Source organism: Pelecanus crispus, chromosome 7 (assembly GCF_030463565.1).
Source record: "Pelecanus crispus isolate bPelCri1 chromosome 7, bPelCri1.pri, whole genome shotgun sequence".
Taxonomy (NCBI): Eukaryota; Metazoa; Chordata; class Aves; order Pelecaniformes; family Pelecanidae; genus Pelecanus; species Pelecanus crispus.
In genome coordinates, this window is record NC_134649.1 from 21,776,189 (window position 1) to 21,803,874 (window position 27,686).

The window sequence follows — 27,686 nt, forward strand, 5'->3', positions numbered from 1 at the left end:
ACCTTCAGTAAACACTCAGCGCTTGATAGAGTACTTGACAAGAAGACTAGCAGATCAAGAGATCAAGATCAAGAAACACTCTTTTAAAGCAGTGCCAATACACAGTGGTATGATGCAATGATATAATTCATTGATGTAACTCAGTCAGAACAGCTTACTTTCAGTCCAGGACGGAGACACCATATATCATACAACTGTGGATAGAAAGGATTTCCTTCTGACGGCTGAAAAAGATATTGGCAGAATGATGCTTGTTCAAAACTCACTATCCCCTGCTCTCTCTAAACTTCCTCCTCATACCAGTAGTTATTTCATTTTTGAACCTGGAAAAATGAATCTTAAGTTTTTGTCAAATTTTGTCAAAATTGTCAAGGGCTTACCTTAACTAAACAAGATAAACTATGATGCAAAAAAAGTTTGATTTTAAAAAAATTCCAAAGATACTCAGATTCAGTTTCAGTTTTTTTTCCTCTCTTTTGAAAATCTGTATGAACACTTTGTTTAGGTGATTTTAGCAATGTTTATCATTTTCAGTCCAAAACCCATCTTGATAATACTTCTGATAGAAGCCTTGGGAAAATACTATTAAGAACAAAGACAAGGAATGTACTTTTATAGCTAAATATTTTCAAACTTAAGAGAAAGTGGGGTTTTTTTAAAGTTTTTTTGAATATTTGCAGATAATATATTTCAAATAATTCCTAAATGAAGGATCATTAGGCTAAAAGAATGCCTGATAGCTATGCTATAACTATCAGTGCTCGTACCACTACTGCTCGCAGTCAGGCCCACCTTAGATGTCCAAACCAGTTAATGTGCAGATTTTGATACTATCATTATCGCCAGGGTAGCTCAGCACTATCCTGCCACATAGCAAGCAATGCACCGGGTGTCTGCTACATGGTTTTTCTTTTCCAGCCCTTCTTCCCCTGTCAGGGTAGTGGTGTTGCCGTGCTGTATCCTGGGGGTTACTCTCCCTGTGTACCACCTAGGACATAGTTACTTGCAAAAAGCAAGTGAGCAGGCTTTGCAGCTGGAGGTGCTGGGGAAGAGGCCCTTTTTGCTGACAGCCAGAACTGCAGTTCCCCTGAGCAATGTGGCAAGCTGAAGTGGACCTGCAGCAGCACTTACCAAACCGGACATACAACTTCAGCTGCAAAGCAGCTGAAATGCTAAGCTGCTGACAAACCAGCTTATCCTGCAGGAGCAGGTAGAGGTAGGAATTGTGGTATGTAAACTACCTCTAAAAAAAGTTCTGGGTGGGCAAGCCAGGTCGAAGGATGGCATTAGAAATGCTCCAAGAAAACCAGCCACAACAGAAGAGCCCACAGCTCATACAGCACAACCGCAATGACTCGATCAGTTCACGTCACTTTCTGAATATTAGTAGTTGGACATGCAAGGGCGTATAATTTAGCAAGCGCTTTGCACACAAGCCTGGATATTTTTGCTTCAGTACAGTCCATTGCAATAGCTATTTACCAAAACCGTGCTTCAGTAACCAGTAAAACATTTTAGCCTTTCCCACTTGCTATTAATGCAATAGTACCCTCGTGACTTCAAAACGTAGATGCTTGCTCTTCAAAAAGCCTTGCAGGACCATCTGAGCACCTGGCAGCACAAGGCTCAGAGAAGAGAGATGCTGTAAGGCTGATTCTCAGCTAGTTAAAGGCACAAGACTTAGCACAAGGTTACTCAGCTTTGCGCCACCAGGAGGTAAGAAGAAACGATGTCACCCCCCAGCTATCTTCGTGCTGAACTTTCTACCCTCCGGCAGGGAACTGACACCATCAGCCTTCCCGCTTGCAGCCTGTGGTTACCAAACCAAAATCCTCTGAGTTTCTCCCTCGTGGCTGCAGAAACCAGCTCAGAGCCAGGTGTGAATAATCTCTCTCACAATTAACTCCCGATGTTTACCTGCGTGATTGCCTATGGAGAAAGCTCTACCAGATGGAAAGGCGTGGTCCCAAGGCACCTATCTCTTTAGTAAAGTGCAAATGTGAGGGAGCAGCATCGTTAAGCCACAGAGGAAAAGAGAAATGGAAAGAAGAAAGTGTATCCCAGTGTGCTTACCGTCAGCGCCTCTGCTTGCAGTCCTCCACACCTCCTTTCAAGAGTTCTAGGAAAAGCTATTCTGGTTAAACTAGAGCATAAAATTTGTGGTTTTCAGTCACATACTCCCTTTCACATTTCTCTCATCTCTGGAGGGAACAGTATTGCTCATTGCACTGGAGGGAAGCAACTTTTGTAAACGGGAAGAGGAGAGGAGATGCTGCCTCTCCATTAGCTGTGATTCTCCCCATGAGAAGAAAAACCCCAGGCTCCGGGGCAGAGACCAAGGTGCATGTGAAGTATTAATGGAAGAATCTCAGGACAATATGAATCTGCCTGCAACACTGAAATCCCTTTGTTAAGCACTTTCTTACAAGTAATTATAGGTCTGCTGGACAACGCAGATTAACTAATCCTTTTTGTTAAAATAAGAATGAGTAAATCCTCTCTCACAGGCACACATGCTGTGACTAAGCAGAATCACTTTCTTGGCAATGAGACAAACTACTGGTGGTGATTCAAATCACCCTCTTCCAGCAACTACCTAGATTTTTTAATAAACAAATTATGTTTTACACATTTAATGAATACATTTATTGTTTACTTAAAACATTTTTTCTGATTTCTTAAAAAATTAAAATGGTTCTTTGGCTAGTCATTAGTTCTCATAATCTTCACAAATCCCAGCTGAGATATGCCCCAGCACTAGCTGAGTAGTGTGACTTTAACAGCAAAACCATTCGATGCAAATGCTAATTATAACACAAAATGGTAAATGGTAAACAGAATAAAGGCCAGGCAGCTTATCAACGCTAGGTAGTTGTTTAACATGATACTATCTTGCTGTCTTGATTGCCTTGACAAAGAAAATGTGGGGTCTGTTATGGTATTACACAGGAAATCCTTAAGAAACTAGAGAAGAGAAACAAAACAGGACTGAACAGACACAACAGGAGAAGAAGAACTGAAGTGGGCAAAGACCCCGTTCTGGGGGACACACTGGTGGCTTGTGCTGAAATGGAAATGTCTGAGCTGGAGGAAGGGTTCTAGAGAGCTGGTCTCAGGATTGGTTTTATTTAATATATTCACTGCAGATACTGGCATAAGACATTAAGGATGGGCTGGAGATAGCCGTTGTTGAAACAAATGGATAGAATGAAATATTGTACAGGAGGTATCTGATAACCTTCAAGCCTCAGGTAACAGAAAGCACATAAAATTAATTTTCAAAGTGCAAAATGAGAGTAAGAGACCAGTAGCAAAAAGGTCCGATATACTCTGGGACCTTGTTAAGTAAAATTGCAGGAGAGGAGAAAATTGCAGCTATATCAATAGATTGCAGATCAATTAGGTGCCACTGGTATGATTTGACAGCTGAAGAAAGCAAATATGATCCTCTGATGTATCAGAAGTGTTTCTTGGAGAGCAGACATCAATGTCATGGTACAAAGCATCAGTTAGACTTTACTGGAGTAGCAGAGCATCATCCTTGCCCAAAAGGGATTTATTCAGCCTTGAACAGGTACTATAAGAACACACAGGAATCAATGGAATGAAAAACTAGTATCCCAGGAAAGGGCAAAGGAGGTTTGTTTGGATTCAAGAAAAGGTTGAGAGAAGATGCAGTTGTGTAATACATGAAAGAAGAAAAAGAGCTGTTGAAATGAAAGGGAAATGTTTGTGTAAGTAAACTTGGACCTAAATGATTTATGGCTACATTGTGGTTGGAAATTAAGAAGCAACGTTGCAGGGTGAGCGTCCATGGCAGCTTAAACTTGTCTAAACCTGGGCTGTCACCTGGCTACATTTCCTCTCCCTCCTTGCTGTAGCCTGTGACATGCTAGTGGCACATGCTATTAGACCACAGCCAGATCTGCTGCCTGGGAGGCTGAGGCAGCCCTGGTTTAGATTTCAGATGCTGTGGTTTCTGAAATATGGCTTCCACATTCTTCAGGAACATATAGTGAGGACAATAAAGCAAATTTTGAGATGGATCCCCCCCAAATAAAGAAAGATTAAATCAGTGCTTGTGGTAGGAAGTTCTTTTTAGACCTGCATTTAGCTGGAGCCAAATCCTTATACAAGGGTCAGCAACAGGGACAAAACCCAGACGAATCTGGCAGGCAGGAACTGATGCATCCATCAGAGGAGATTCCAGCTCTCCTTCAGATGCGGCGCAGTGGCTCCATTTTTAACAAGTTCAAGTCTTACTCGTGTCAGCAGGCAACAGACAGAAAGCAAAACTGTTGAGTAAGGCACTGGCCGTTTGCACTTGGCATACACATGCACACGCAAGCGCGCAGAGTGAATGGTGAGAACGCTACTCCCGTACCCATACGGGCAGGTAGAAAGCCTGCGATTTAGGAATGTGCAAGTGCTATTACAGATTTCACATTTAAATGGGTATCTTTCTATACGCATTAAAGTGCTAAAATGTTCCTATAGTTATAACGAGCAAAATGTGGCTTTTGCATTTCTAAATTCATTGAAGTAAGGAAGTAGGAAGGCAAAAAGATGGAGCACAGAATCTGTCATGAGCAGTGGGGAGCAAGCAGCACTAACCTGTTCCCTTTGCATTACTGCCAGTAAAAATGCCGGTGCATGTCCTGGAGGCAAGCCTGTTTGCAGAGCTCCAGCAAAACTGCATGGCTGTGCTACCCAGGGCAGCCTAGCTTACAAAGGATCCTTTAACTCAGACTGTGAGATCATCTTGTTAGATGTGCTGCAAAATTAATTCTCTTGGTCACCAAGGCAGCATGGACCTTGATGCAGTTTTTAATACAGCATTGCTTCTTCCCCTTGCATTTTTATGGGTTAGAGCAAGATGTCCAAATGGCTGAAGTGAGCCCATTAGGTAGTTTTATCAGGCCCCTAGAAAGGCTGCTGGTCAGCACGCTGACCCCCGGCACACTGTTGTGTTTGTGTGAGTGTTTTTGGGTTGATAATGAGATGGTACTGCATTCTCCATTTAGGGAATTTAGTAAGTGGTTCTCTCAGACATACAGAATTTGCCATCCTTTCATTGCAGCAACTGTGCCAGTTTAAAAGAGGTGGGGGAAGACACCAAGTGAGTTTTAGCATTTATTACTAAGCAAAGAGATATACTGAACAGAAATGGCAGTGTAACTTTACAGTGTGCTTATCACTCTCCATTTGTTGCTTGTGGCAGTATGCCTGACTGCTGGGGGGACAGAAACACACATGATATTTTCACTTACCTCTGGGCAGCATTTCTGGGACAAGGAAGCTGTGTACACAGCTATGGGATGTAGTTAATTGCATCTGGAAATATACAATCAAAATTTTTAGGCTGTGCGTTGGTTGTGGAGCGTCTGACCAGAATGGTTTCTGCCAGGCAGAGGGAGCAATTTATGAGAGTTTTTTACAGCAGCAATGCCATTGAGATGTCCTCAAAAAAAAAAGGGAGAGGGGGAAGTGACAGTCCATTGCCAGGGTATTTTCAAGAACCTTTCCTACTTTCCTCTGTAAATGGCAAAAACTTGCTTCTTTTCCTTTATTTCACAGCAGGATCCCTCCCTGGGATGTGTGTGTGTAACTTGCCCTAGGGAACATTAGGAAAACTGATGCTTTGGTTTTGAGATCCTGTTTCATAAGGGGTGATCATATGCATCAGATCAGCATATGTAATCCTATCATTTTCCTGTGGTTGCAACAGTGATAATAGTGGATCCATGGCACTCTCTCCATCTTCTTTTATCTACATTATTATCTTGCCTGGCTCTATAGTGCAGACACTTTGCTGGTAGAGGCATTTGTCTATGTCTCTTGTGAACAATTATCCTACTGTCTTTCCTTTCTCCCCACTGCTCACGATAAGAATGTCCATTAGGGAAGAAGGAATTACTGCTGTCAAGAAACTGCAGTGCTGGAAATGTTTCTACAACCTGTAGGTTTACAAAGAATGTCTGCAGAAATTTATCCTTGCTCTTGAAAAAGCATCCCCAGAGCTTGCCCTATTCCTCTCCAGTCCCAGCAATAAGGAAGCAAAGCCGCAAGCTCAAGTGTGCAACAGTTGCTTGCCAGAGGATCCTTCCTGAGTCCCAAAACTTAAATAGCTGTCTTCTTCACAGTCATAATAGAAAGCAATAAGCTAATGCATTTATTAAATGATAACTGCTTTGGGGACAGTGGATAGATGTATAAACTGTATTCAGTTCATATATAAGCACTTGTATTGTACAGAAACTGCTTGAGGGAAGGAACATATTAATTCTCTTTATGGTTACACAGTCCGTGATTTTACCATAATGCTGTAACATAAAGCTCAGATAACATTCACCACTACATTTTCAATAACATTATCACTATGTACTCGTTAACCAAGGCTCTCAAAGTAAAAATGGCTTGTCCCGATCCCACTGTGAGTCAGTGGGAGGACCAGGAGTAGAACACAGAAATCCTCTCCCGATGCCACACTCAGAGCATGTTGCAACTTTACTCCCTTCCCTTTCTGGGCTCCCATCATTTCCTCAGCAGCACTGGCTTCATTGTGACTGATTTACCGTTGCTGCAGTGCAATCTGGAAGTTAGTAAAAAGATGAAAGAAGTGCAAGACTAATTGTTTTTCTTCTCATTACTGAGATATTTTTGTCTGAGATGCATAGGGGTATGCTCTGATGGATCACGTGGACAGGGATAAGCCTGACACGTGGACTCGTGTGGTGGTGAGGGAACCGCAGTCCTAGACCACAGCAGAGGAACATGGCCCTGAGCTGCAGAGGGTGCAGAGCCCCAGCAGGAGATAAGAGCCCTGGCTTTGGGGCAGCAAACTCCATGCAGCTCCATGACCTCACCTGTCTAGTGGGGCTGGCTGGAAATCACAGATCGGCTTGGCTGGGTCCATTTGCCACACGGGGTCGTGCAGCAGGACAGGCTGCAAAAATACCCAAAGGCACAGGCGAATCCCATGTATTGCACAGGTGATGGGGTGGTGAATGCAAAAGCAAGGGAAGGAGCACTCATTGGCAAGTGTCTTGGAAATACAGACTTGCAGTTTCCTGCAGATCCAATGTCCACATTCCCAAGGTCTCCACACACTTATGTTCTACTTTTTTTTTTTAACCCCGTCATGTTGAATTTACACCAGAGACAGACTGATTCAGACAATGAGAAGAGTTGTTACAGCAATCCCAAAGAAAAACCTAACAGCACACCAGAACCCAAGTGTTGTCTAATGGCAAACTGTCTCCCTATGCTATGAATCCTCCCATTAAAACACCCACCAGTGTCTGGGTGGCACAACCACTACCCCTGCACTGATATTTGCACGAGCACAAGATTTCTTCACTTCTCCACTCACATCTAGACAGCAGGTCACCGTCTTACTGACAGTCCTGTGGCAGGTCAGTTGACACTGACCATTCTTTTTAGAAAACGTGTAGGAAGAGAAGCTGTTGTCCTTAAGAGCTACTATACATCTCTGCTCTGCAAAGATCCCACACACAATGCTAAAGGTGACTTCCCCCAAAAGACAGCTAGCGCTGCTGTCCACACAGCAAAATTTGTGACCCACTTCACTTTTTCAGTGTTAAAAACCAAACCTGATTTAATCAAACCTTTTACAGATTTTCACTTTGGAGAAACCTCACCCTATACCTGCACCCATAGCCCTGCCCCAGCTGCCATTGCTCTGGGCAAATCTAAAAGTCCATTTGGATTTTCCAGAAAGTTAATTTGCTCCATAGGACTGACGGTAGGCACCTGGTAAACCTGCAAACTATGTGCGCAAATCAGCTCAACTGTTTATGTTTCTGTTTTCAGTGCAAGGAGTTCACCTTCCACACTGGCTATGAGGTGCTTGTACAGCGGCTGTGGGATGGGAGGAAGATGTGCAAAGATGTGGAGGATTTGCTCAAGCAGAGGTAAGAAAATCAAGTGAAAAAAGTGTGAAGAGCCTCCATTTTCTCTCCTGTCTGGCATCTGGAAAGGAATAGTAGGCTGTTTCTGAATTTAGTAGTGATACTAGTTTACAGAAAAGCCTGAGTGATTTGAATCCTAGCCTTTTGATGTGATTTGTGAAGGTAGATAACAAATATTTCAAAGATTTGAGAAGAGAGGGTTGAAAGAGTCAGAAATCCAGAGCTCCATTAAGACTCAGGTACTTATTGGTCCAGAATCACACAGTACCACGTACATCCACAAGTAGCATTACCAAGTTTCCCCCTTTACAGGGAGCACTTTTTCTTTAAACGTGCTATTGCCACAGGTGCTGTTTCAGTTTCCTGCAACTACCAAAAAAGGGCCATTTTTCAAATACAGACAAAGCTATGTAAGATGCTACCAAAGCCTTTCCCAGAAACCTAAGACAGCCCACATCGTTTGCCAACCTTACTAGACTTTAAATAACAATGTTGTAGATTATGTCCGTCCTTTACATGCTTCTTGGGGGCCCCTCAACAACAGCTATGGACAGCTGTTACTTTTGTGGGTGAGAAAATACATATTGCACAGCTGCCTGACTCCTTTGCCATTCATTTTTGTACTTCTGACTTAGAAAAAAAAATCTGAAATTTGGTTCTGTTTTTAAGTGGCTGGGTTTCAACAGTTTCAACATGTAGCATGAGGCACATACATGCTCATGCATGACCTGTAGGAAACAGCACACAATACCGATTGTATATTCAGCAGGTAATGCTAGAGCAGTTCATCTCAGAACTGTCTCCTTGTGAATATTGCTCTGCTTTCCTCAGTCACACCCTGCTGTTTCTTCCCATGCTGTCCCCATCTAGTTTTCTGGTTTTAGGTTGGTTTTCTGAAGGCTACTTTTCAAGCACTGGGACTTTCAAGGGGATGTGAGCTGTCAAACTGAAAGTTGATTATTTCACAGAGTATGAAGAGTCTCCCATCAAAATCCGAAGCTATTTGAATTGCTTTTCTTGACCACCAGTGGAAGCATATTTTATTGCCACATATCACTAAGTCCTGAAGTCACATCTGTCTGATGGTAGCTTAGCTTCAACTGTTTAAAATAGCTCCTTTGTGACTCATAACTTACAGAGATCAGAATTACATTGCAGGCTTCAGGCAGGCTCTACACTGCAGCATGCATCTGACACTATATAAGCTTGTGTTTCTTTCCAAAACATATGAGAGGTTTCTGCAAGTTGCAGTATAAGGTTCTTTCTGGTTTGTAGTGGAGGCACAAAGGACTTTCCACAAAGAAGAAAAAATACACATGCAGTCATTTTGCTGATCTGAATGCTACAAGAACAAATATTTCTATGAACACCCCCAAAACATTCCAGTGAGAGTGCATACGCGTGTGTGCTTGTGTGTGTACATGCATGTTGGGGGAGGAGGAAAAGGAGAAGAGATAGTGGGCACTGAGTTGCAGAAAGAAGGTATTATTTCCAGTTTATTTCTGGAAGATGTTTGTTTCAGCTTGTCCTCATGTCATTCCTGGGAATGACCTAGGAGGAGATCAAAGCATGTGATGAATCTGTGATCCTAGAAGCTGCCCATATCATGGCTTCATGCCAGAATTTCAGCAAGGACTCCTGTAGCAGCTGCCCCAAGTCCTGAAACCAACTGCCCTGGCTACACTAACACTTCATCAGTTTTCCACCCAGGTCAATTACTTTTGCTCACAAATACCCCTACCTGGTCCAGAGGAGGGCCTAAGAGATTGGGGAGTGAGAAAGCAGTTATATTCCAGAACAAAGCCCCAGATTTAAAACACAAAATATGTTCCAGCTCTCAACAGCTGCAAGGAAACCTAGAAGCTGTGTGCAAGAGTACTGGAAAGTTGGAAAGGCAGCACCAAGATGTGAAAAGCAAAGTCTCTGACAGCAGAATGTGTCTTGTTATTAAAATCATAGAATCCATCATAGAATCATAGAATGCTTTGGGTTGGAAAGGACCTTTAGAGGTCATCTAGCCCAACACCCCTGCAGTGAGCAGGGCTCAGAGCCCCCGTCCAACCTGACCTGGAATGTTGCTAGGGATGGGGCCTCCACTACCTCTCTGGGCAACCTGTTCCAGTGCTTAACCACCCTCATTGTAAAAAATTTCTTCCTTATAGCCAGTCTAAATCTATTCTTTTTTAGTTTAAAAGCATTACCCCTTGTCCTGTCACAACAGGCCTTGCTAAAAAGATTCTCCCCATCCTTCCTGTAGGCCCCCCTTTCAGTACTGAAAGGCCGCAATAAGGTCTCCCCGCAGCCTTCTCTTCTCCAGGCTGAACAACCCCAACTCTCTCAGCCTGGCCTCATAGGAGAGGTGCTCCAGCCCTCGGATCATTTTTGTGGCCCTCCTCTGGACCCTCTCCAACAGGTCCATGTCCTTCTTGTGCTGAGGGCTCCAGAGCTGGACACAGTACTCCAGGTGAGGTTTCACCAGAGCAGAGTAGAGTGGCTCCTTGACCTGCTGGCCACGCTTTTGATACAGCCCAGGATACGGTTGGCTTTCTGGGCTGCAAGCGCACACTGTTGGCTCATGTCCAGCTTTTCATCCACCAGTACCCCCAAGTCCTTCTCCGCAGGACTGCCCTCAATCCCTTCATCCCCCAACCTGTATTGATATCGGGGGTTGCCCTGACCCAGGTGCAGGACCTTGCACTTGGCCTTGTTGAACCTCATGAGGTTCACACAGGCCCACCTCTCCAGCTTGTCCAGGTCTCTTTGGATGACATCTCATCCTTCTGGCATGTCAGCTGCACCACTCAGCTTGGTGTCACCTGCAAACTTGCTGACGGTGCACTCAATCCCACTGTCTATGTCATTGATGAAGATGTTAAACAGCACTAGTCCCAGTACGGACCCTTGAGGGACTCCACTTGTCACTGGTCTCTGTGTGGACATTGAGCAGTTGACCACTACCCTCTGGATGTGACCATCCAACCAATTCCTTATCCACTGAACAGTCCACCCATCAAATCCATCTCTCTCCAATTTAGAGAGAAGGATGTTGTGGGGGACTGTGTCGAAGGCTTTACAGAAGTCCAAATAGATGACATCCGTTGCTTTTCCCTTGTCCACTGATGCAGTCACTCCTTCATAGAAAGCCACTAGGTTGGTCAGGCAGGACTTGCCCTTGGTGAAGCCGTGCTGGCTGTCTCAAATCACCTCCCTGTCTTCCATGTGCCTTAGCATAGCTTCTAGCAGGATCTGCTCCATGATCTTCCCAGGCGCAGGGGTGAGGCTGACAGGTCGGTAGTTCCCAGGGTCCTCCTTTCTTCCCTTTTTAAAAATGGACACAATGTTACCCTTCTTCCAGTCCCCAGGGACTTCACCTGACTGCCATGACTTTTCAGATATTACGGAGAGTGGTTTGGCAACTACCTCAGGCAATTCCCTCGGGACTCTGGGATGCATCTCATCAGGTCCCACAGACTTGTGTACATTCAGGTTCCTCAGGTGGCCACAAACTTGACCTTCCCTTACAGTGGGAGGGGCTTGACCCCCCTGGTCCCCATCTTGCAGTCCATTGACTCAGGAGGGGCAAGGAGAGAGGTTGCCGGTGAAGACTGAGGCAAAGAAGTTGTTGAGTACCTCAGCCTTCTCCTTGTCTGTTGATACTAGGTCACCATTCTTGTCCATTGGGGGGGGTACGCATTCTTTAACCTTCCTTTTCTGGTTGACATACCTATAGAAGCCCTTCTTGTTATTCTTTACCTCCCTTGCCAAATTCAGTTCCAGCTGCGCCTTGGCTTTCTTGACCCCCTCCCTACAAAACTGGGTAGCTTCCCTGTACTCTTCCCAGGACACCTGTCCCTGCTTCCACTGCCTGTGCAGTTCCCTTTGCTCTCTAGTTTGACCAGCAGGTCTCTACTCAGCCATGCTGGTCTCTTCCCTTCCTTGTCTGGTTTCTTACACCTGGGGACTGAGAGCTCTTGCACTCTCTGGAAGGTGTCTTAAAGATCTGCCAGCTCTGTTCTGTTCCCCTGTCACTGAGCATTGTTTCCCAGGGGGTCCTTCTGACTAACTCCTTGAAGAGCTTGGAAGTTTCCTTTCCTAAAATGTAGGGTCCTGACTGTACTCCTCGCTTTTCCTTTATCTGTCAGGAGTGTGAACTCCACATTCAGAAAATTAATCTATTCACACAGAAAAGAATCTATTTTCTATTCACACACAGATATAGAATCTATTCTGCTTCTGCAGTGTTAAGTGTCTCTGGAGTGTATTTCTATTTTGATGAGATGTCATTCATCTAACATGAAAATGAAGTGGTACCTCTGTGTGTCCTTTCACCATATTTTGCACCCCGTTCTTCTAGAAGGAATCCCAAAGCAGTGACATAGGAACACCCCACTAAAATGTAGCAATTCCTAGTGCAGGATGACAGCAATTAACCAGTTATACGTGCAGTGTTAGACACATAGGAACCATGAACAGAGGCCAGGAGCAGCCTCCAATCCTGGCTGTGGCAAGTGTACACTGCTGTATGACCAGCACTGCTATTCCACCAGCCTGATAGATCTTGGACTGTGGGAAAGTCCCCAGGACAAGCCTGTCTCAAGTCACAGAAGGTGGTTGGAAACCAGTGAAATTGCACCAGAGCCACCGGTACAGCTGGCTACAACGCAAGGTGCTCACAGCCGTGAGACGCAGAGGAACAGTTGAAAGGGCAGTCAGATGTTCTCAAACAGAGACCCACCACAACAGCTGCTGTGTTGCAAAACTGAAAGGCCAGCCCTCAGACTGCTGGAACTCAGCAAACAGCAATAATAAAGCACAGTGTGACTGAGTGGGAAGATGGATGTAAGAACAAACCAGCAGGGTTGCGTGGCCTTGCACCCACATCAAAATTCCATTTTTGAACAAAGAGTACATTTCTCTAAGGTCCCAAGTTTCAGGCTCAAAACTGTTTGAAATGCTTTGAAACACCTTTTGAGAGGTGGACTTACTGTAACCAAAATCCTCCCCCCCAAATCCTAGCACCAGACTATCTGTTCATTATTTATTATTGACCATTCAATAGTTTTTAGCAGCTACTCAAAGACTGAAAACTCAGTTCCTCCCCACTCTTGCACCCAGGAGAAAGAAAATAACTTATTTAGTTAAAACACTTTTTTTTTTTTTTTTAAACAGAGAATAGAAATTTCTTCCAGAGCTGGGGGAGGGGAAAACAGCAAAGAAATAATTGTTTTTCTTTATTAACCATAGAAACAGAACTACTTTCCTGAGTCACTAGTTACAGTTCCCTATTAGGTGAGATATCACATCATGTTGTCCCCTCCATAAAACCGTCACAGCCTCACTTTACAAATAGCAAGGCTTCTTCCCCCTCTGCCTCTATTGAAGCTCTTTAAGCAGCACCTCCTGTTTCTAATGGTTAGAAATTTTCCTGCTACTCCCAGCTTCCATTTATTCACAACCTCTCTTAAATGGATCCTTTGGAACCCACTCTTCACTCCCCTCCCAGCCTTCATCTTGATGGGTCAAGTCAGCCATCACCTTTTAGGTTTCTTTAGCAAAAGAGGTGCTCTGTTCTGAGCATCTTCACTACACTTCTGTACACCTCTTCTAAATGAGTCCAACTTTTTAGGGGCAGAGTTGTATGTAGCACTCCGCAGTAATCAAAGCCATGGAGATGGTCTTCATTTCGCTCATCATCTCTTCTAGAAATAGCTCACCCAAAATATTTCAGAGGTAACTAATAGAACTAGGATTGAGGAGATAGAGAAATTAAAGAAGTTGTATTTCTCATGTTTTGTACATTGGATGCAATTACAAGATTTGTGTAAACATGATCCTGGTACCACTAAGAGAAATTGAATAAAGTTTTCTTTTAACAGAGCACAAGCAGAAGAGAGATATGGGAAAGAACTGATTCAAATTGCCCGAAAAGCAGGAGGACAAACAGAAATCAAGTAAGGAATTCTTTTATTATTAGTGCAAAGGAAAGCATTTTGGAAGCAATATCACACTCCTGTATTTTGCCTATGAATGGGGTCATAAGCTGCTCACTTCAGTGTGTTACACAGCACTTCATGATGTACAGGAAAAATAGGGAACACCATAGTCCTTCAAAGCAGGGTTCACAAAATGTCTATTTGGGAATTGCCAGTAGGTCTTTGCTGAGAATTTTTTTTAATTTTAGGATTCCCAACAACGTTTAATATTTTCTTCCAAAAGTAAACTAAATGATGGGGAAAAAAACAGAAAGGAAAAGGTTGTGAAATGTTTAGGATGGTGGCTTGGCAATTCTAGGCAGCAGATGGACACTAAGAGACTGCGACAGATCAAACACAAAGTGCAAAGACACCAAAAATTAACTTCTGCAGCAGGAGGAAGGCTTAGCTTGGGAATACAAACTTTAAACCTTTGAGGGGACTTCATTTGAAACAAATCAATGGAACTACTGAAATACACTAAAATGACATATTTTTCTCTGTGTCCTCTATTACTATCTTAGATCACGTATGAATTATGTTGGGAGGGGACGATATATGTTGGCATGGAATTTAACTTAATAAACACTGCTGATAAACTGCTGCTATTATTGATGGTAGCAGCAATAATAAGACATTTTGTCATTATTGCAACAAGTAATAATACAGTAATAAGGTGGCAGAGGATGAAGATTTGGGGTCACAGAAGACAAGTCTGAAAGAGAAGACTTCAATCTAAACACAAAACAGCTCTATTGATCCCTGGGGCCTGCTACCCTCATCCACACCATATCTCATTTCTTAATTGCAGTCTCCTTTTTACAACAATTTATCACTCTCAGTGTGAGTGTGGTTTTCTGTTCATATTTTTATCGGAAAATTTGACCTCAAACCCTTGCACCACCATGACACGCAAGTGCCAGGAAATCACCCGTAGCACTTGCTATCAATTTGGAGGTAGCACATCCAGGCTGACAGGGAAACTGTTGCATTAACCCAGGCACCTGATAGTGTGGAGAGCGCTGAGGCTCACTCCAGAGAACGTGCAAGCCTCTCCTCCCCTAGTGCTCCATCTCTCCCTTGCCCCTGAGCAATCCAGTAATGTATAACAAGGTTTCTAGCAAAGGCTGCTGGAGATGACTTCTACCTTCCTGGTGTCTTAATTCACAGACCTAACTGGAAAAAAGAAAGGAGAAGAAAAATTATTTTGAAATTAAAATAGTAGATTATGGATGGATGGCTTCTTCCCAAACCAAAGGCTAAGATCAGTGTTCCGGGATTAATGAAAGGCTCCACCTAAACTTCCTAACTGGCAAGGCAGGGCAGGCAGAGCAAATGTGTTCAGAAAACAGCCAGCTTTGGCTGCCCTTCTGTGACTTAGTGGATAATTCATGGGTCTGACTTTTCCTAAGAGATTATAAGAGCTTGATTTAGAGACAGAGCCAAGTCCCAGAGTTGGGATATGGATCCAAGTTCCCCTCAAGTTGGGGGAAGTTTGGACTCGGGCCCAGCTCCACTTTGATCCAGCAATTTTATAGCCTGGCATAGAGAGAAGGCTGAATATACCAACAAAGTGTGCTGCAGAACTGATTTACTATGTTTCCATAAACCCATGCCTGGTCTGGGTAACGACTGGCTTTGCGCTGACATTTTTATCAGAGCAAATGTCTCACTGTAACTATTCTGAAGCAGAGAGAGTACACTTTGCTTTCTGTCATTCTGCATCCTCTGGTTGTTTAAGGAGTTACACAGATGGGCAGTGAAGGGCATTTGTCCAGAGTAAACACTTTAAAATGAGAGAAAACTAGGGTCTATTCAGGACCGGAACAACTCATGAAAATGAAATATTTCATTTTAATGCCTTAAAATTTTTGACACGGTGTGAAGTTTCTGTTTGTTTATATAACATTGATTGCTGACAGCAGTTCTGCTCCCAAGGTCAGTCTGTCAGAGAGACTGGAGTGAGGGAACATATGTACTACCTATAACAAGAAAACCTTGAAGGGACTACACTACAACTACCCCCATACATTACTCCAAGTGCTTCCTCTTTATAGGACTCCCTATTATCGACTAGCACACTGAGTCCTAATTGTATTACAAGTACTTGACGGGCAGAACAGGGTTGTTCACATCTTTAAATGCAGCTTTGGGTAGCAGTATTTCTCAAATAAAGTCTAATGAAGGCATTGTGCAGGTATTTGTACCTAAAACTTGCATTTGACAATCACCAGGAAAAAAAGTAACTTCCTTTTTTTTTTGCAGAATATTTTACAGAACTTTCTATGCCATGCTATGTATTGCAGAGGAGCAGGAATTACTAATTTTAGATTATACATTCATTTTCTTGCTAATGCAAAATTATTATCCTTTAGTCTTAAATTCAGACATCTTTTAAACATCTCAGATACTAAGGCTTTCTGTCACTTCTCCTGGGAAATTATTTCACACCCCAGCAGTTCTCAGTATCAGGAAGGTACCTAATACCCTTTCAAAAAGTCGATAAAAGGAACAGCAAATCTATCTGCAACAGCCACCCAAAAACTACCAGTATCAGAAAATACCCAGAAGAACTCAAGAGAAACACCTGCAAGGCCAATTAATTCTGTTTAGCACAACTTCCGAAACTAATGAATTGCCTGCAAAAACCTCCCATCACTCCACCAGGTCGAAGCAGCTCAAGGCTGGAGCAAGCAGCAGTTCCCATGCAGGGGCCTGTTGGCAAAGCGTCCGTGGCAAACCCACACCACCAGCCAACGCCAAAGCTGCTGATCTGGAAACACCACCATTACACGTGATGGGCAGCCCAGCAGGGCCTCATGTGCTTATATCCTCCTAGTACCGGTGTGAACAGGTCTTTCCAACTCCAGAAATGGTGCCCCTGGCAGCTGCCTGGCTCTTCTAATCTCAAACCCTTGGAGGTTAAAAAATATAGAGGAAAAAAAAAAAACACCCAACCACCTTTCTGTTGCTTCCTGTGCTTGGAGAGAAGAGGGTCTGCTCAAGGGAGAAATTAGGCAGCAGTGGGGAGTCGCTGCCCAGGTTGTTACTTCAGCACAGTCAGGACTAGCATGAAACAAGGTGAACAGAATAAGCACGATGAGTAAATACAAGCAAACAGGGAGAAGCCTGGAGAAGTCAGTGGGCTACTGCACCAGGAAGTGGCCATCACTGTAGAAAATAGTTCTCTCCAAAGCCTTCCCCGTATTTTAGAAGTTTTTAGCTTTGATTCAAATAAAAGAACAATTTCAACATTTTTTCAGGCTCTTCCCTTCTCCCCTAAACTTTTGCTTCAGCTGGAACGAATTGCTGGACTCAGCTAAATTTATAAATAGATTCAACTGCCCATTTTTATTTACTGAAAGACACAGATGAAGAAATACACTGCTGCTCGAAAGATAGTAGGGAAAGCTCGCTGAAACGTAAGAGCAACTCTGGAACCACTCTCCATTGCTTTGAGAAAAACCTAGGTGACAGCAGCCATTGGGTTTCCATCCTATATGCTGTCCGGTGCTTGTTCCCTCAGCATAGTTACAGCTCCTCTGATGGAGAACTGACCCCTCAGGGCCCGGCACTGCTCATGCTTGGCAGAGACAGCTACAAGCCAAGACTGTGCTAGGACGCTTCACTACTGAGTATCAGCAGTAATATAAGACCATGACCTGGGAAAAGAGGACAATGTTATGTCTCCACCTGCAGACTCCTTAGCACCAGAAATGTGAGAAATCACTTTGACATGAGAGCTAGCAGGGGACAAGTTTTTAGCCCTGCTACTGGAGGTGTGATGACTTCAGTGAGGACCTTGCTGTTCTTTTTCAAAACAGTATTGGAAAAATACGGCCAGCCTTTGTAGAAAAATTTCTAGCAAAACTAAAATCAGAGGCGCAGACATGCTGCAACAAGGGAGATGTGCTGCAACAACTTTTTTTTTTTTTAAAAAAAAAGCAAAGACAGGGTTTCTAAAAGAAGCTGGTGCTGGTTACCATGGGCATGGCAAACAAGCACTCCAGATTCCAGCTCAAGAAACAGAAGTTGCCTATAAGTGCTGGCTAACAGCCAAAGCACACAGTCATTCAATAGTCCAGCCTGATTCAAGCAAATTTAGGCGTTCTGGCTGCTTGCCCTTGCCTTGAGCACTGCAGCTGGTAGAAACTACTTCCTCTAGGGAAGGGAGATACCCTCTTTCCAATCCATGACACAGATCTAACTCAGCAGTTGCTATAGGCCTTGGCAAGTTCATTCTAATGTACAGAAGGGTCACACAGGCTCAGACCAAAATCCCTTCGGCTTAATATTCTGTCCTCAACACTAGATCCCAAGGGAAGAGTAGAAGAATAGAGCAAGCATATGCAGATATTTCTCCTGAATAATCTTCTAGCCTTAGGAATTGATAGTTTAGGGGCTGCCACACCAGCAGCTTTGTATGTAAGAGCCGCCAAAGGAATTTTCTTGTGTCTTTTTCTTATTTGAAAAGCCAAAATATTTTAGCATCTGCTGAGTCTTAAGGTAAAGCAACGTACTTTCCTGTTAGGTGCAGAAGTGCCTTTATCTTTGTTGGTTTTTAGCCCACCTCACCACACTTGCTGTGTTAGATCAGACACACGACAGGCAGATTATCTTCCTTACAGCAAGGTTCCTCAATGCCTGTCTGCACTGGTAAGCTGCAGTCCCACTGTCTGTTCTGGTTCTTACAAACACACCCAGGTCCATAATAACACCAAAACTATGGAAAAGGCTGGCTGCTTCTTTCAAGCTAATCATCTGGATGTGCCAGCACAGTCATGGATGCAGGCTATGCCTGGGAATACGGGTAGCTGGAGAGTCTTAGTGAAAGCACTGGGAGGGGAAACAAGTATTAGAAGGGAGCATGAGAGAATATCAGTTGCAAATGTACCTCTTGAGTGGTCAGACCTAGGAGAGGGCAGGGCAGCCCTTGAGGAGTGGGCAAAGCACGAGGATAGCAGCAGTCAGGGTGGAAGGATGGGTGCTGCAAAGAAATGGAGCTCTGGAGCTCACCTATCACAAGTCAGGGCTAAAGCATATTTTTAAAATGTCTTCATTCCTACCTTATACTAATTTTAAAGCCCTGTTATCCCACTTTTTAAATTAAAAAAAATGTGAATCACAATTTCATATTCTCTAATCATGAAAGAAATTATGAAAAAGATGATTACAAAGGTACAGCCATGTATTCTTGGCAAATGCCAGGTTACACCAATATCCAGTGGGGGAGAGGGAACTACACATCACCGAGTTTAAACTGCAGTATAGTTTAGTAGTCTCCATATTCAGTGTTGCACACATGGGAGAGGATGCACAGAAACTGGGGATTTTCAGCTGAGTTACAAACTGAATTCAAGTTTGCAAGTTTTTGCTGGTAGCGCACAGTAATGAAGTCTCAAAACACTACAGATGATTCTCAGCAGACCTCATGCCTTTAAGAGGAAACACCTTTCCGGCTGCCAGGTGAGTGGGAGTTTCCATGCAGTAGCTTTGGGCAACTCTTCAGCAGAACAACATGAAAACAGCATATACTACAGAGCCCAGTTTTCAGATACATCCTCAGCTTCAGGTGAAATAGACCCTCTGGGAACTCAGTTCTTCTGTAAAATAACTCATGTGAACATGCAGTGGCTGGTTAAATTCTGCCTAGTCTGACAGCAGCTATTTTTGTCATTTGCTCTGCTTGTCTCTTCTCATGTATATGATTTCCTACTTTTTTTCTTCCCTCTTTTCCACTACCATCTCCTTCAGACCTCGGGAAAGGGTAGTTCCTGCCCATGTCTGTGTTGCCCTTCTCTGCAATGCCTGAAATAGAATATTTCAGTGAGCGTGAGGTGAGGGCATCTGTAACAAAATGCCAATTGCTGCTTCCTGTGTATAAATATAGTGCATCTGTCACTTAATATACAGAATCCTCTGTATTATTCACACAAAGCAGGCATTTTTGAACTGAAGCTAACAGTCATTTTGGAAGGTCACTTCCTTCCATGGTTAGTTATTCTCCACTCAAATGTCCTGAACCTGCACAGAGTTTACCCACTTGTATGTCAAATTTTCAGGACCTTGTGAAAAAAGACCCAAGCATGTACTCTGAAAAACCTAAGCCTCTGCTCAGTTCTTGTTAAATCCAATCTAGCTAAGCTTTCCAGTGATGAGGATAGGCATTTTTGAGCAGTGCTGCTCTCTTTCCAGGAGACATGAGGAAATTTAGTTTTATGTTAAAGGTACAAAAGTTGTTTTGATTGTTTTATCCTTTGATTTGAATGGCATAGGTCAATCTGGAGTCACAATTTGTAGTATATGGGCACAGATTTACAGGGAAGAGAAGGTACATGGAGATGCCATCCTATTGCTCCTCTGCCTCAGTAAAGTCTGGGGTGATGTGTGCGTGCTCCCAGTCACCACCCCGGGAGTGATGATACAACCCCCTTCCCATTCTGTTTGGGGCTGCTTTTGCTTTTAACAGTATGTGAAAAAATCCAAGCACTAGAAGGACAACCTGTACGCAGACACACCACAGCACTAGAGGAACCCTCCACATTTGTTGCTACTTTCATGAAAGATATGCTGCATCCAACCTGAACACTAAGCCCAGCCTGCTGCACAGTACAGCCTCCCATAATAGCTGATATGACTACTCATGCTAGCTAGTGCCTTGCTATCACTAATTTATAGACAGACAGAAACTTGGACTCCCATGGTCAGAGAAAGGGTGCTGCTCATGCTTTTTCTCCACCACAGGTGGCTTAGACACCACACCACAGCTGAGCCCTGTACAGACGTCTTTCCTCTTGCACTGAGTGGTTTTGCCTTTCTGTTTATAGCTCCTCTGAGAACAAGAAGAAAATATCCCATCAAAATTAATTCTTTGATGTTTTCACCACATCCCGACTAAGCAATGTTAGACATGATTCTCATGTGAAATACTCTGCTGTGTGCCTGGCCTAGGACTTGGTAGTGACTTAGTTACCTCCTTGTTAAAAGAGCACAACACATCCCCCTTCTTTTCTTTTTTGCAATACAGACAGAGTCCCAGGTGCAAATTGTTTGGGACCAGATGCTTCTGAACTTGTTTCCCCCACATTTTGCTACCACCACTGGGCTTCACAGAAAGAAATGTTGGTAAAACCACATTGGGTCTTCCCTGTGTGGCAGGAGTGGCAGGACTGATGTTGGCATGACCATGGCATCGGAAGAGACTTGCTGTGGGTTGGTTTTGTCACCATGTTATCAGGATCTAAGTTACCAGAGGCAGAGGGTGAACAGGACTGCTGGAATGTGGTCTGTAGAAGTTAATCTGGCAGAGACTTCTTTCAATTTCAGAAATAATATTTTAAAAAATTACAAGAACAGAACATAGTAGATCATATTGATGTTAAAATGGAAACCTACCAGAAAGGAAGGTGGGGTTATTTCACACTTCTATTCACCAAGCAAAGGTAGTAAAGAAAGAAAATTTAAAAAGAGCTGGGGTTTTCCGGTTAGAAGAACCTGTTTTACCTTCCTGTGTACAAGATGTAAAGGGAGTCTCTGAATTACTCAGTTAAACTAGTCTCTAATTGAGTGAAAAGGCAAAGTACTGAAAAAAAAAAACAAACCCCAACTCAAACCATCAAGCCTACAGTTGCAAAAGAAAGGGTGTGGTGCAACAGTGTACATAGTGAGTATACCTATGACCTAAGCACTGCCACTGATAGAACTCTGCTAATTACATCTCTGGTGCCACAAAATTCGGTTTTTGATGACTGTGAAGCAGAAGGCACCAGAGCCCTACCTACAGTACATTTTCTGGTGGTCCTTGTGTCACGTAGAACTGCCCAGTGCATCTTGCCCTCCAGCAACAGCCCAGTTCTTTAGCAAAAACAAGGTCCAAAAATGAAGAGAGAGAAAGCAAACACAGAGAGCAGCTAGGACAAGTTAACTTTGAAGTGCTGGCATCCCATGCTGTTCAAATGGAGTCCCCTTCCTGAACCAACTATAAGATAGTTTTCCACAGTGAGTGAAATGGATTTATGATCAGATGCAGTGGTTCCCCACTACTCCTCATAACTGTACTGCGATGGTGGGTGAGTATCAAACAAGGCACCTCTGCTCAAATACAAGATGCATTTTCTGCCTTGAAAGTAGGGGACAGGTTCTGCTGGGAGAAAAATCAAACCAAGCTCTCAAATGATGCATTCTGTAAATGTTTATCCTGTTAGAGGAGAGCCATAGGGACTAGTGGTCAGTGTCAGAGAGACAGGGTTGCCTTTCCAGCTTTGGTATGCTGGGTAAATTCGGGTAAGTTCACTTTCGAAAGTATTTTGCAATCTACAGAGTAAGAATGCTAAGCAATGGATGAGCTTTATTGTAATGAGCTTCTCCCCTTGGTTCCCCTGTTCCTCGCTCTGCTATTCTCCTTCTCCCCCTCCGCTTGAAAAAACAGACACTGAAACGTGCATCTTTCACAAAAGTGGTTCAATTCCGCTGTACTCGAGTAGCAGGACTCTACAGCAAAGGAAGGCAGCAGCCAGGGTCGATATCCCAGGAAACTGTAAGAATAATTTAGCCACTAGATGGCAAAAATCACCAGCAGTTGCTGCAGAGTGGCTGTTGCACAGGCTCTATCTGGTCCCCATTACTCCCGATTCAAAGTCAATCCTGTTTCCACCAGAAATTAATTTTGACAAATCCAATTTTTAAATGTCCAAGCGGGAGTCATTTAACAAACATGCACAGTAAATTTGTGTCCAACCCTATTGTCAATGAGACATCTGCAGGAGGCCCCACATAGGGGTGCCCAAAGGGAAGGCTAGTGCTCTGTCTTTAGCTGGAGTGGTTTAACAGTCTTCCAGAATTTACATGGAAATGTCAGAAGTGAGCAATTAAAAAAAAAAAAAAATTAAAAAGAAAAAAGAGGCAAATCTCAAATTTTCAGTTTTGCTTGAAATATTTTCAACCCCTGGTTTTCTAATTTGGCCACAGAATAAACAAACAAACAAAAAAATCAATTACTGCCACAATGCTAAGCAGCATAATACACTGAGAGGATAAAACACTCTTTTAAAGTGTCCATGAGAGAGGGACATCCTCACTTTGGATGCTTCAGAATAAAGCCCTTATCAATCCTACTAGAAAGTCAAACCCAGCCAGAAGAAATAGGTAATAGGTACTGTATATACAAAACAGCACAGACAAAATTAAAACTCACTCGTATGTCTGCTACATGAGTCGCTTCCATTAAACCCTCCAAAGCACTGATATAATCAGAGCATCTAGTGGCAACGAGGAGCTAATCTATAGCACTGCTGCTGCAGCCAGCACATCCCCGCAGCCCAGAAGTCATGAAGGAATACCTGATGGATCCATGGGTCAAAATTGGATTTATTTATTCTCTCCCACACATAACTTGGCACAATGACATGTTTGCTACTCCCTTAAGCCCCATAAGCATGCAGGATCCAATTCACTGATTTTTAGAAAGTTATTATAAAAATAAGGAATGAAATGGCTTAAGGCTGTTTCAATCTACTTATGGACTGTGGCCTTGCCCCAGACAGCAGCTAGGGAACTGGCTGGACAAATCTTTCATACAAGGAGCAAAAGGTGAGAGCTTTCTGAAAAGGCCATTAGACACCATGCAGGGGGCAAATTGGACTCTCTCCAGTTCATAGCCAGATGCATTATTATACCAGAAGACAGACTCGTCCTTACAGAGAGCCAGCAAAAAGGAGAAAAGCTTCATGTATGGCTCATGATCATGAACTACTGTGGTAGCTCACATGCCTGGAAACCAAAAAAGCAGCAAATGGCTTTTGTCCTTGATAAGTATTGAGAAAGCGCTGTTTTTCAGCACTTTATCCACTACAGCAATTTTGCCAGTCTTTGCACAACCTGAATCACCAACAGCAAAGCAAAAAATCTCTGGGAACAATAGATCATCACAGCATGCAAACAGTATGTGCAGTTTGCAAGTGTCCTCTGTTTTTTAAATTCCAGTATTACCTATTTCAGGCATGAAGTTGTTAGCACATTCCCCACCTCCTGTTGGAAAATACACGCTAAAAAAAAGCAAATTTTATTCCTTGTATATATTTAATTTTTCAAAATAATCCATTAGAGCTTTTAGGTGAGAAAAAGCTATCTACTGCTGATATTCAACTTGTCTTTTGATTTCAAGCTTTTAATTGACTTAGCTGGAAAGAATACTCTTTGTTTCCTTTGTGTTGTGAAAATTTAGATTCCATTAAAATTTCACACCAGACTCATTTTTTGCAAAATGAACCTTCAACATGTTTAAGTATTATTAGGCCAATACTGAAAAATACTCAAGCATGTTCTCCCTGACTTATCTCAGGAGATTCACCAAAACAAATCTAGTTGAAAGCTGAAAGATCAATCAGTTAGCTCAATACTCATCTTTTCTGGCTGAAAGTCTTTTCCTTATATTATTACAAATTTAGTTTTGGAATTGGATTGCAAGGCAGTTATCACTGAGGACAGGCCCAGCCTTTCCCCTTGCCGGTGCATTTTTCTTATGGCTGGCAAGGCAGCCTTGCTACTGGGAGAGCAAGCTTTGATTAGGAAACAGATGTCCAGCCTAAATTAACACAGGACAATTAGGATCCTTCATGTGTCTCTTAAGAATCCTGAGATGGCCCAAGAGATACAGGATTTCCCTACCCATCTGCAGTCGCACATGGCTTGGAAGTGATATGCATCCTCTTCTGGGCTCTCCTAGTAGCCAGGCTTCAGCCAAGGAGATTTTAGGGTCTTCATTAACAGACTTTTCCCCTGGGCTCCCACCTGGGGTAGACCAGGGCTCCATAGAGATCCCAGAACTGTTTCCTTCAGGGAACACCACACTCTGGGTCTTGAAGAGATGATTTCTAAATCTGAAAAACCTCCAAATCACACCACAGCCCTGGCTTCTGCATATACAAATGCCCTGCCAGCCTGCAAACTGGGAGCTAGAACAAATTATTAAGTTGAAAATGCCTCTTACAGACTATGCTCTTTCCTCTCCCATTACTTCTATGCTGGTATCTTTGCTGTTTTCTTAAAATGGACTCTGGCTTGCCAAAACACAGGACATCAGGCGATCTTATCGTTACCCTCTCATGCCCTTCTGCAATTCTACATTGTAGGACCATCTAGTTGTGCAGGGCTGTCCTGACAAGCAGCATAACATCTCTTTTTGCTCATCTCCATGCTGTACTTCACAGCCCAGCACCGAGGCCTGATTTCACAGCATGGTTTATTCATGCTATGCTTTGGGGATGTCAAAACCCCCTGGGAGCATCAGGGTTTCAAAGCCTCCGTAGGTTCTCTGCACCATTTGTGAGTCTTTTAAAGGAGAGGGAGCTGTGCCACCCGGGGGTGCTCGGAAAGCACAGTATGGAGGATGCTGCGTAGCAGAGCTGCTCTAGCTTCAAGGGTGACCGGGGAGGAAAAATTTGCTGGTGCTGCATTCAACACAGAGGGTGGAGCTGGTTTCGCTCTACCCTTCAGACTAGTGCTCCAAAACCCAATTCTCCTTGACCATCTTTATTTCACTCAGTTGACTTGTATCCTTTGGCAAGGTGCAAGAATAGAGAAATGTCTGTTAACACTCACAAAAACAGTGGGATTAAAAAAGAGGATGCACATAAGGAGTAGAGCAATTCCTTGCTTCATGGAGCATTTTATTGCATTTCCCGATGGTAACAGATTGATGCTATTGTGCTTGTTAGCATGGTCAACTTTTATTACAAGACTATTAAGAGTTTTATCTCTATGTGGATCTTCGAGATTCTGAGGGAAAGTTTTTCCTCTAGATTCACAACCCATCCTTAGATGCCTATACTAATAAAGTGCACTTGTTTTTGCCTCACAGCACACTGAAGGCAGCATTTGAGAGCCTTAAACAACGTAAGTATTTACATCTTCCTTTCTGACTTGGGCTAAGACAGGCACACAATGTCTTCATCCCCTCTGGGGTCTTTCATCCTCTTCCTCCCTCTATTTCCAACTTTCCTATCCCAGTCTGTAGTATGGAAAGTGGAGGGGAAGGATACTCACTGGGAGTCCCCCAAGGCTGGACACTCAGTCCACTCTCTGGTGGCAAATAAAATGGCTTGTTCCTCAAGTTAGTTTTATCTGGATCAAGTCACAAACTATCAGCTCTGTTCCCTCTTCTGCAAACCACTGACATCAGAACCGCATGCTTTCCAAATGTGCCCAAGGCTGAATGAAAACCTTTCATACACAAAAAATGCAACACTGTCATAGCCAATAGGACAGCGTACCTGGCTACTGGCATCTGCTGTTTAGATAAAAACACCCTTTTGAAAAGCAGCTGGTGAATGAAGGTATTTTTAGAGCCTGGGTGGGGGAGCTCAACATTTCTGGAAAATGCAGGGTTCCATTTCAGAGGCACCAAAGCTGACAAATGCAGAGGAGTTACCAGCCACTTCAAACAGCGTCGGCCGGGTGCTCTGAAATTCAATCTGTCTTTGCTGACCCTTGGAAATTCTCAGCTTGCAACCTCAGCTAATGACATGTGTGCAAGGCTGGACACAACTGGCAAACAGCTCCCAAGAGCAATGACAATCCAGCAGCGTAGTGCAGGGAAAGCAGACATAGGGGGTGATGATGGAGGTCAGAGCTCCTTCCCTCCCTCTGCACCACAATGTCTGACCTCCAGCTGCAGAAGGAAGAGGGGTGGCTGGGGTAAATGTGGCTATGAAGAAATGCAGCCAGCTCTGCACTTGCCAAGGCTCCTCTGAGTGGGTGCTCCGATTCTGCAGTGAGGAGTCTTGCCCATGCAACTTGCAGGCACTGAGAGGACCTGCAATAAGCCCTATTCAGGTTGTGTGAACCCTCAGCAATGTCAGTGCATGCAGAAAGATAGGGAGGCCTTTTTTAAGGCTGCCCAGTTCGTGACAAGTCATACAGCAGATACATCCCAGAAATATCTCCTAAAAAATGTGACTTGATATTTAAAGACCTTTCCACTGACTGTATGTGAATTCTGATTTGCTTTAGAAATTGAAAGTGTTGGAAACTCTCATATCCAGCTGGCAGTAATGCTGAAGGATGAACTGAAAGGAATAGAGGAGTTCCGAGAAAGACAGAAGGAGCAAAGAAAAAAGGTGAGGAACTAGAGAAATGTTGAAACAGATTGGGTCAGTGGTCCATGCTGATGACCTGTCTCCAGCCATAGACTGTGAATACTGTAAAAGATGATAAAACATTCCCAGTGTGACCTGTTCACTCCATATGCTGGACTGTGGAAGAAAATCTCTTTCTGATCCCAGCTGGAAATAAAGTAGTGCTCTGAAATCAGGAGATAGAGGCTTTAGTCACTTTTACTCTCTCTGGTGTAACTGCAGATACTATTATTATTCCTGTAAGAACTTAATCCTTCCTTTTTTCTTTTTTATACCCGTGCTAATTGGGTTTCTTTGGTAGGATCCTGCATGATCTCCAGCATGCACTAAAGGGGTAACACAAACATTTAAAAACATAAAAGGAAATTAATATCATTCTGAATGCAACACTAATATACAAATATGTGGAATAAATAGCATCTAGTTGATGTTGTACAATAAAAATTTGAGTATATTTAAGGCTATTTCATCCCCTATGATGTTATCAAGCTCTAAGTCCCTTTTGATAAAGTAGCTCTCAATAGAGACAGCAGTGGTCACTCTTACACTTTCTCTGGTTCCATGGGGTTGAAGACAAAGACGGGACAGTCACTTAACACTGAAAGCACTGACTGATGGAGGAGTAAAATAAAATATCCAGTTCTTTGCTA

At 43.3% G+C, this 27,686-nt stretch overlaps 1 protein-coding gene across 1 annotated transcript in view; it reads left to right on the plus strand.

Moving 5' to 3' along the window:
- The window catches only part of PSTPIP1 (proline-serine-threonine phosphatase interacting protein 1), a 57,712-nt gene that overhangs the window by 12,247 nt on the left and 17,779 nt on the right, over nucleotides 1-27,686 (plus strand). Inside the window, exons 2-5 of the mRNA XM_075714136.1 lie at nucleotides 7,834-7,934; nucleotides 13,808-13,882; nucleotides 25,761-25,795; nucleotides 26,912-27,018. Coding sequence (XP_075570251.1) covers nucleotides 7,834-7,934; nucleotides 13,808-13,882; nucleotides 25,761-25,795; nucleotides 26,912-27,018 — 318 coding nt within the window. The remainder of the gene's footprint in view (nucleotides 1-7,833; nucleotides 7,935-13,807; nucleotides 13,883-25,760; nucleotides 25,796-26,911; nucleotides 27,019-27,686) is intronic.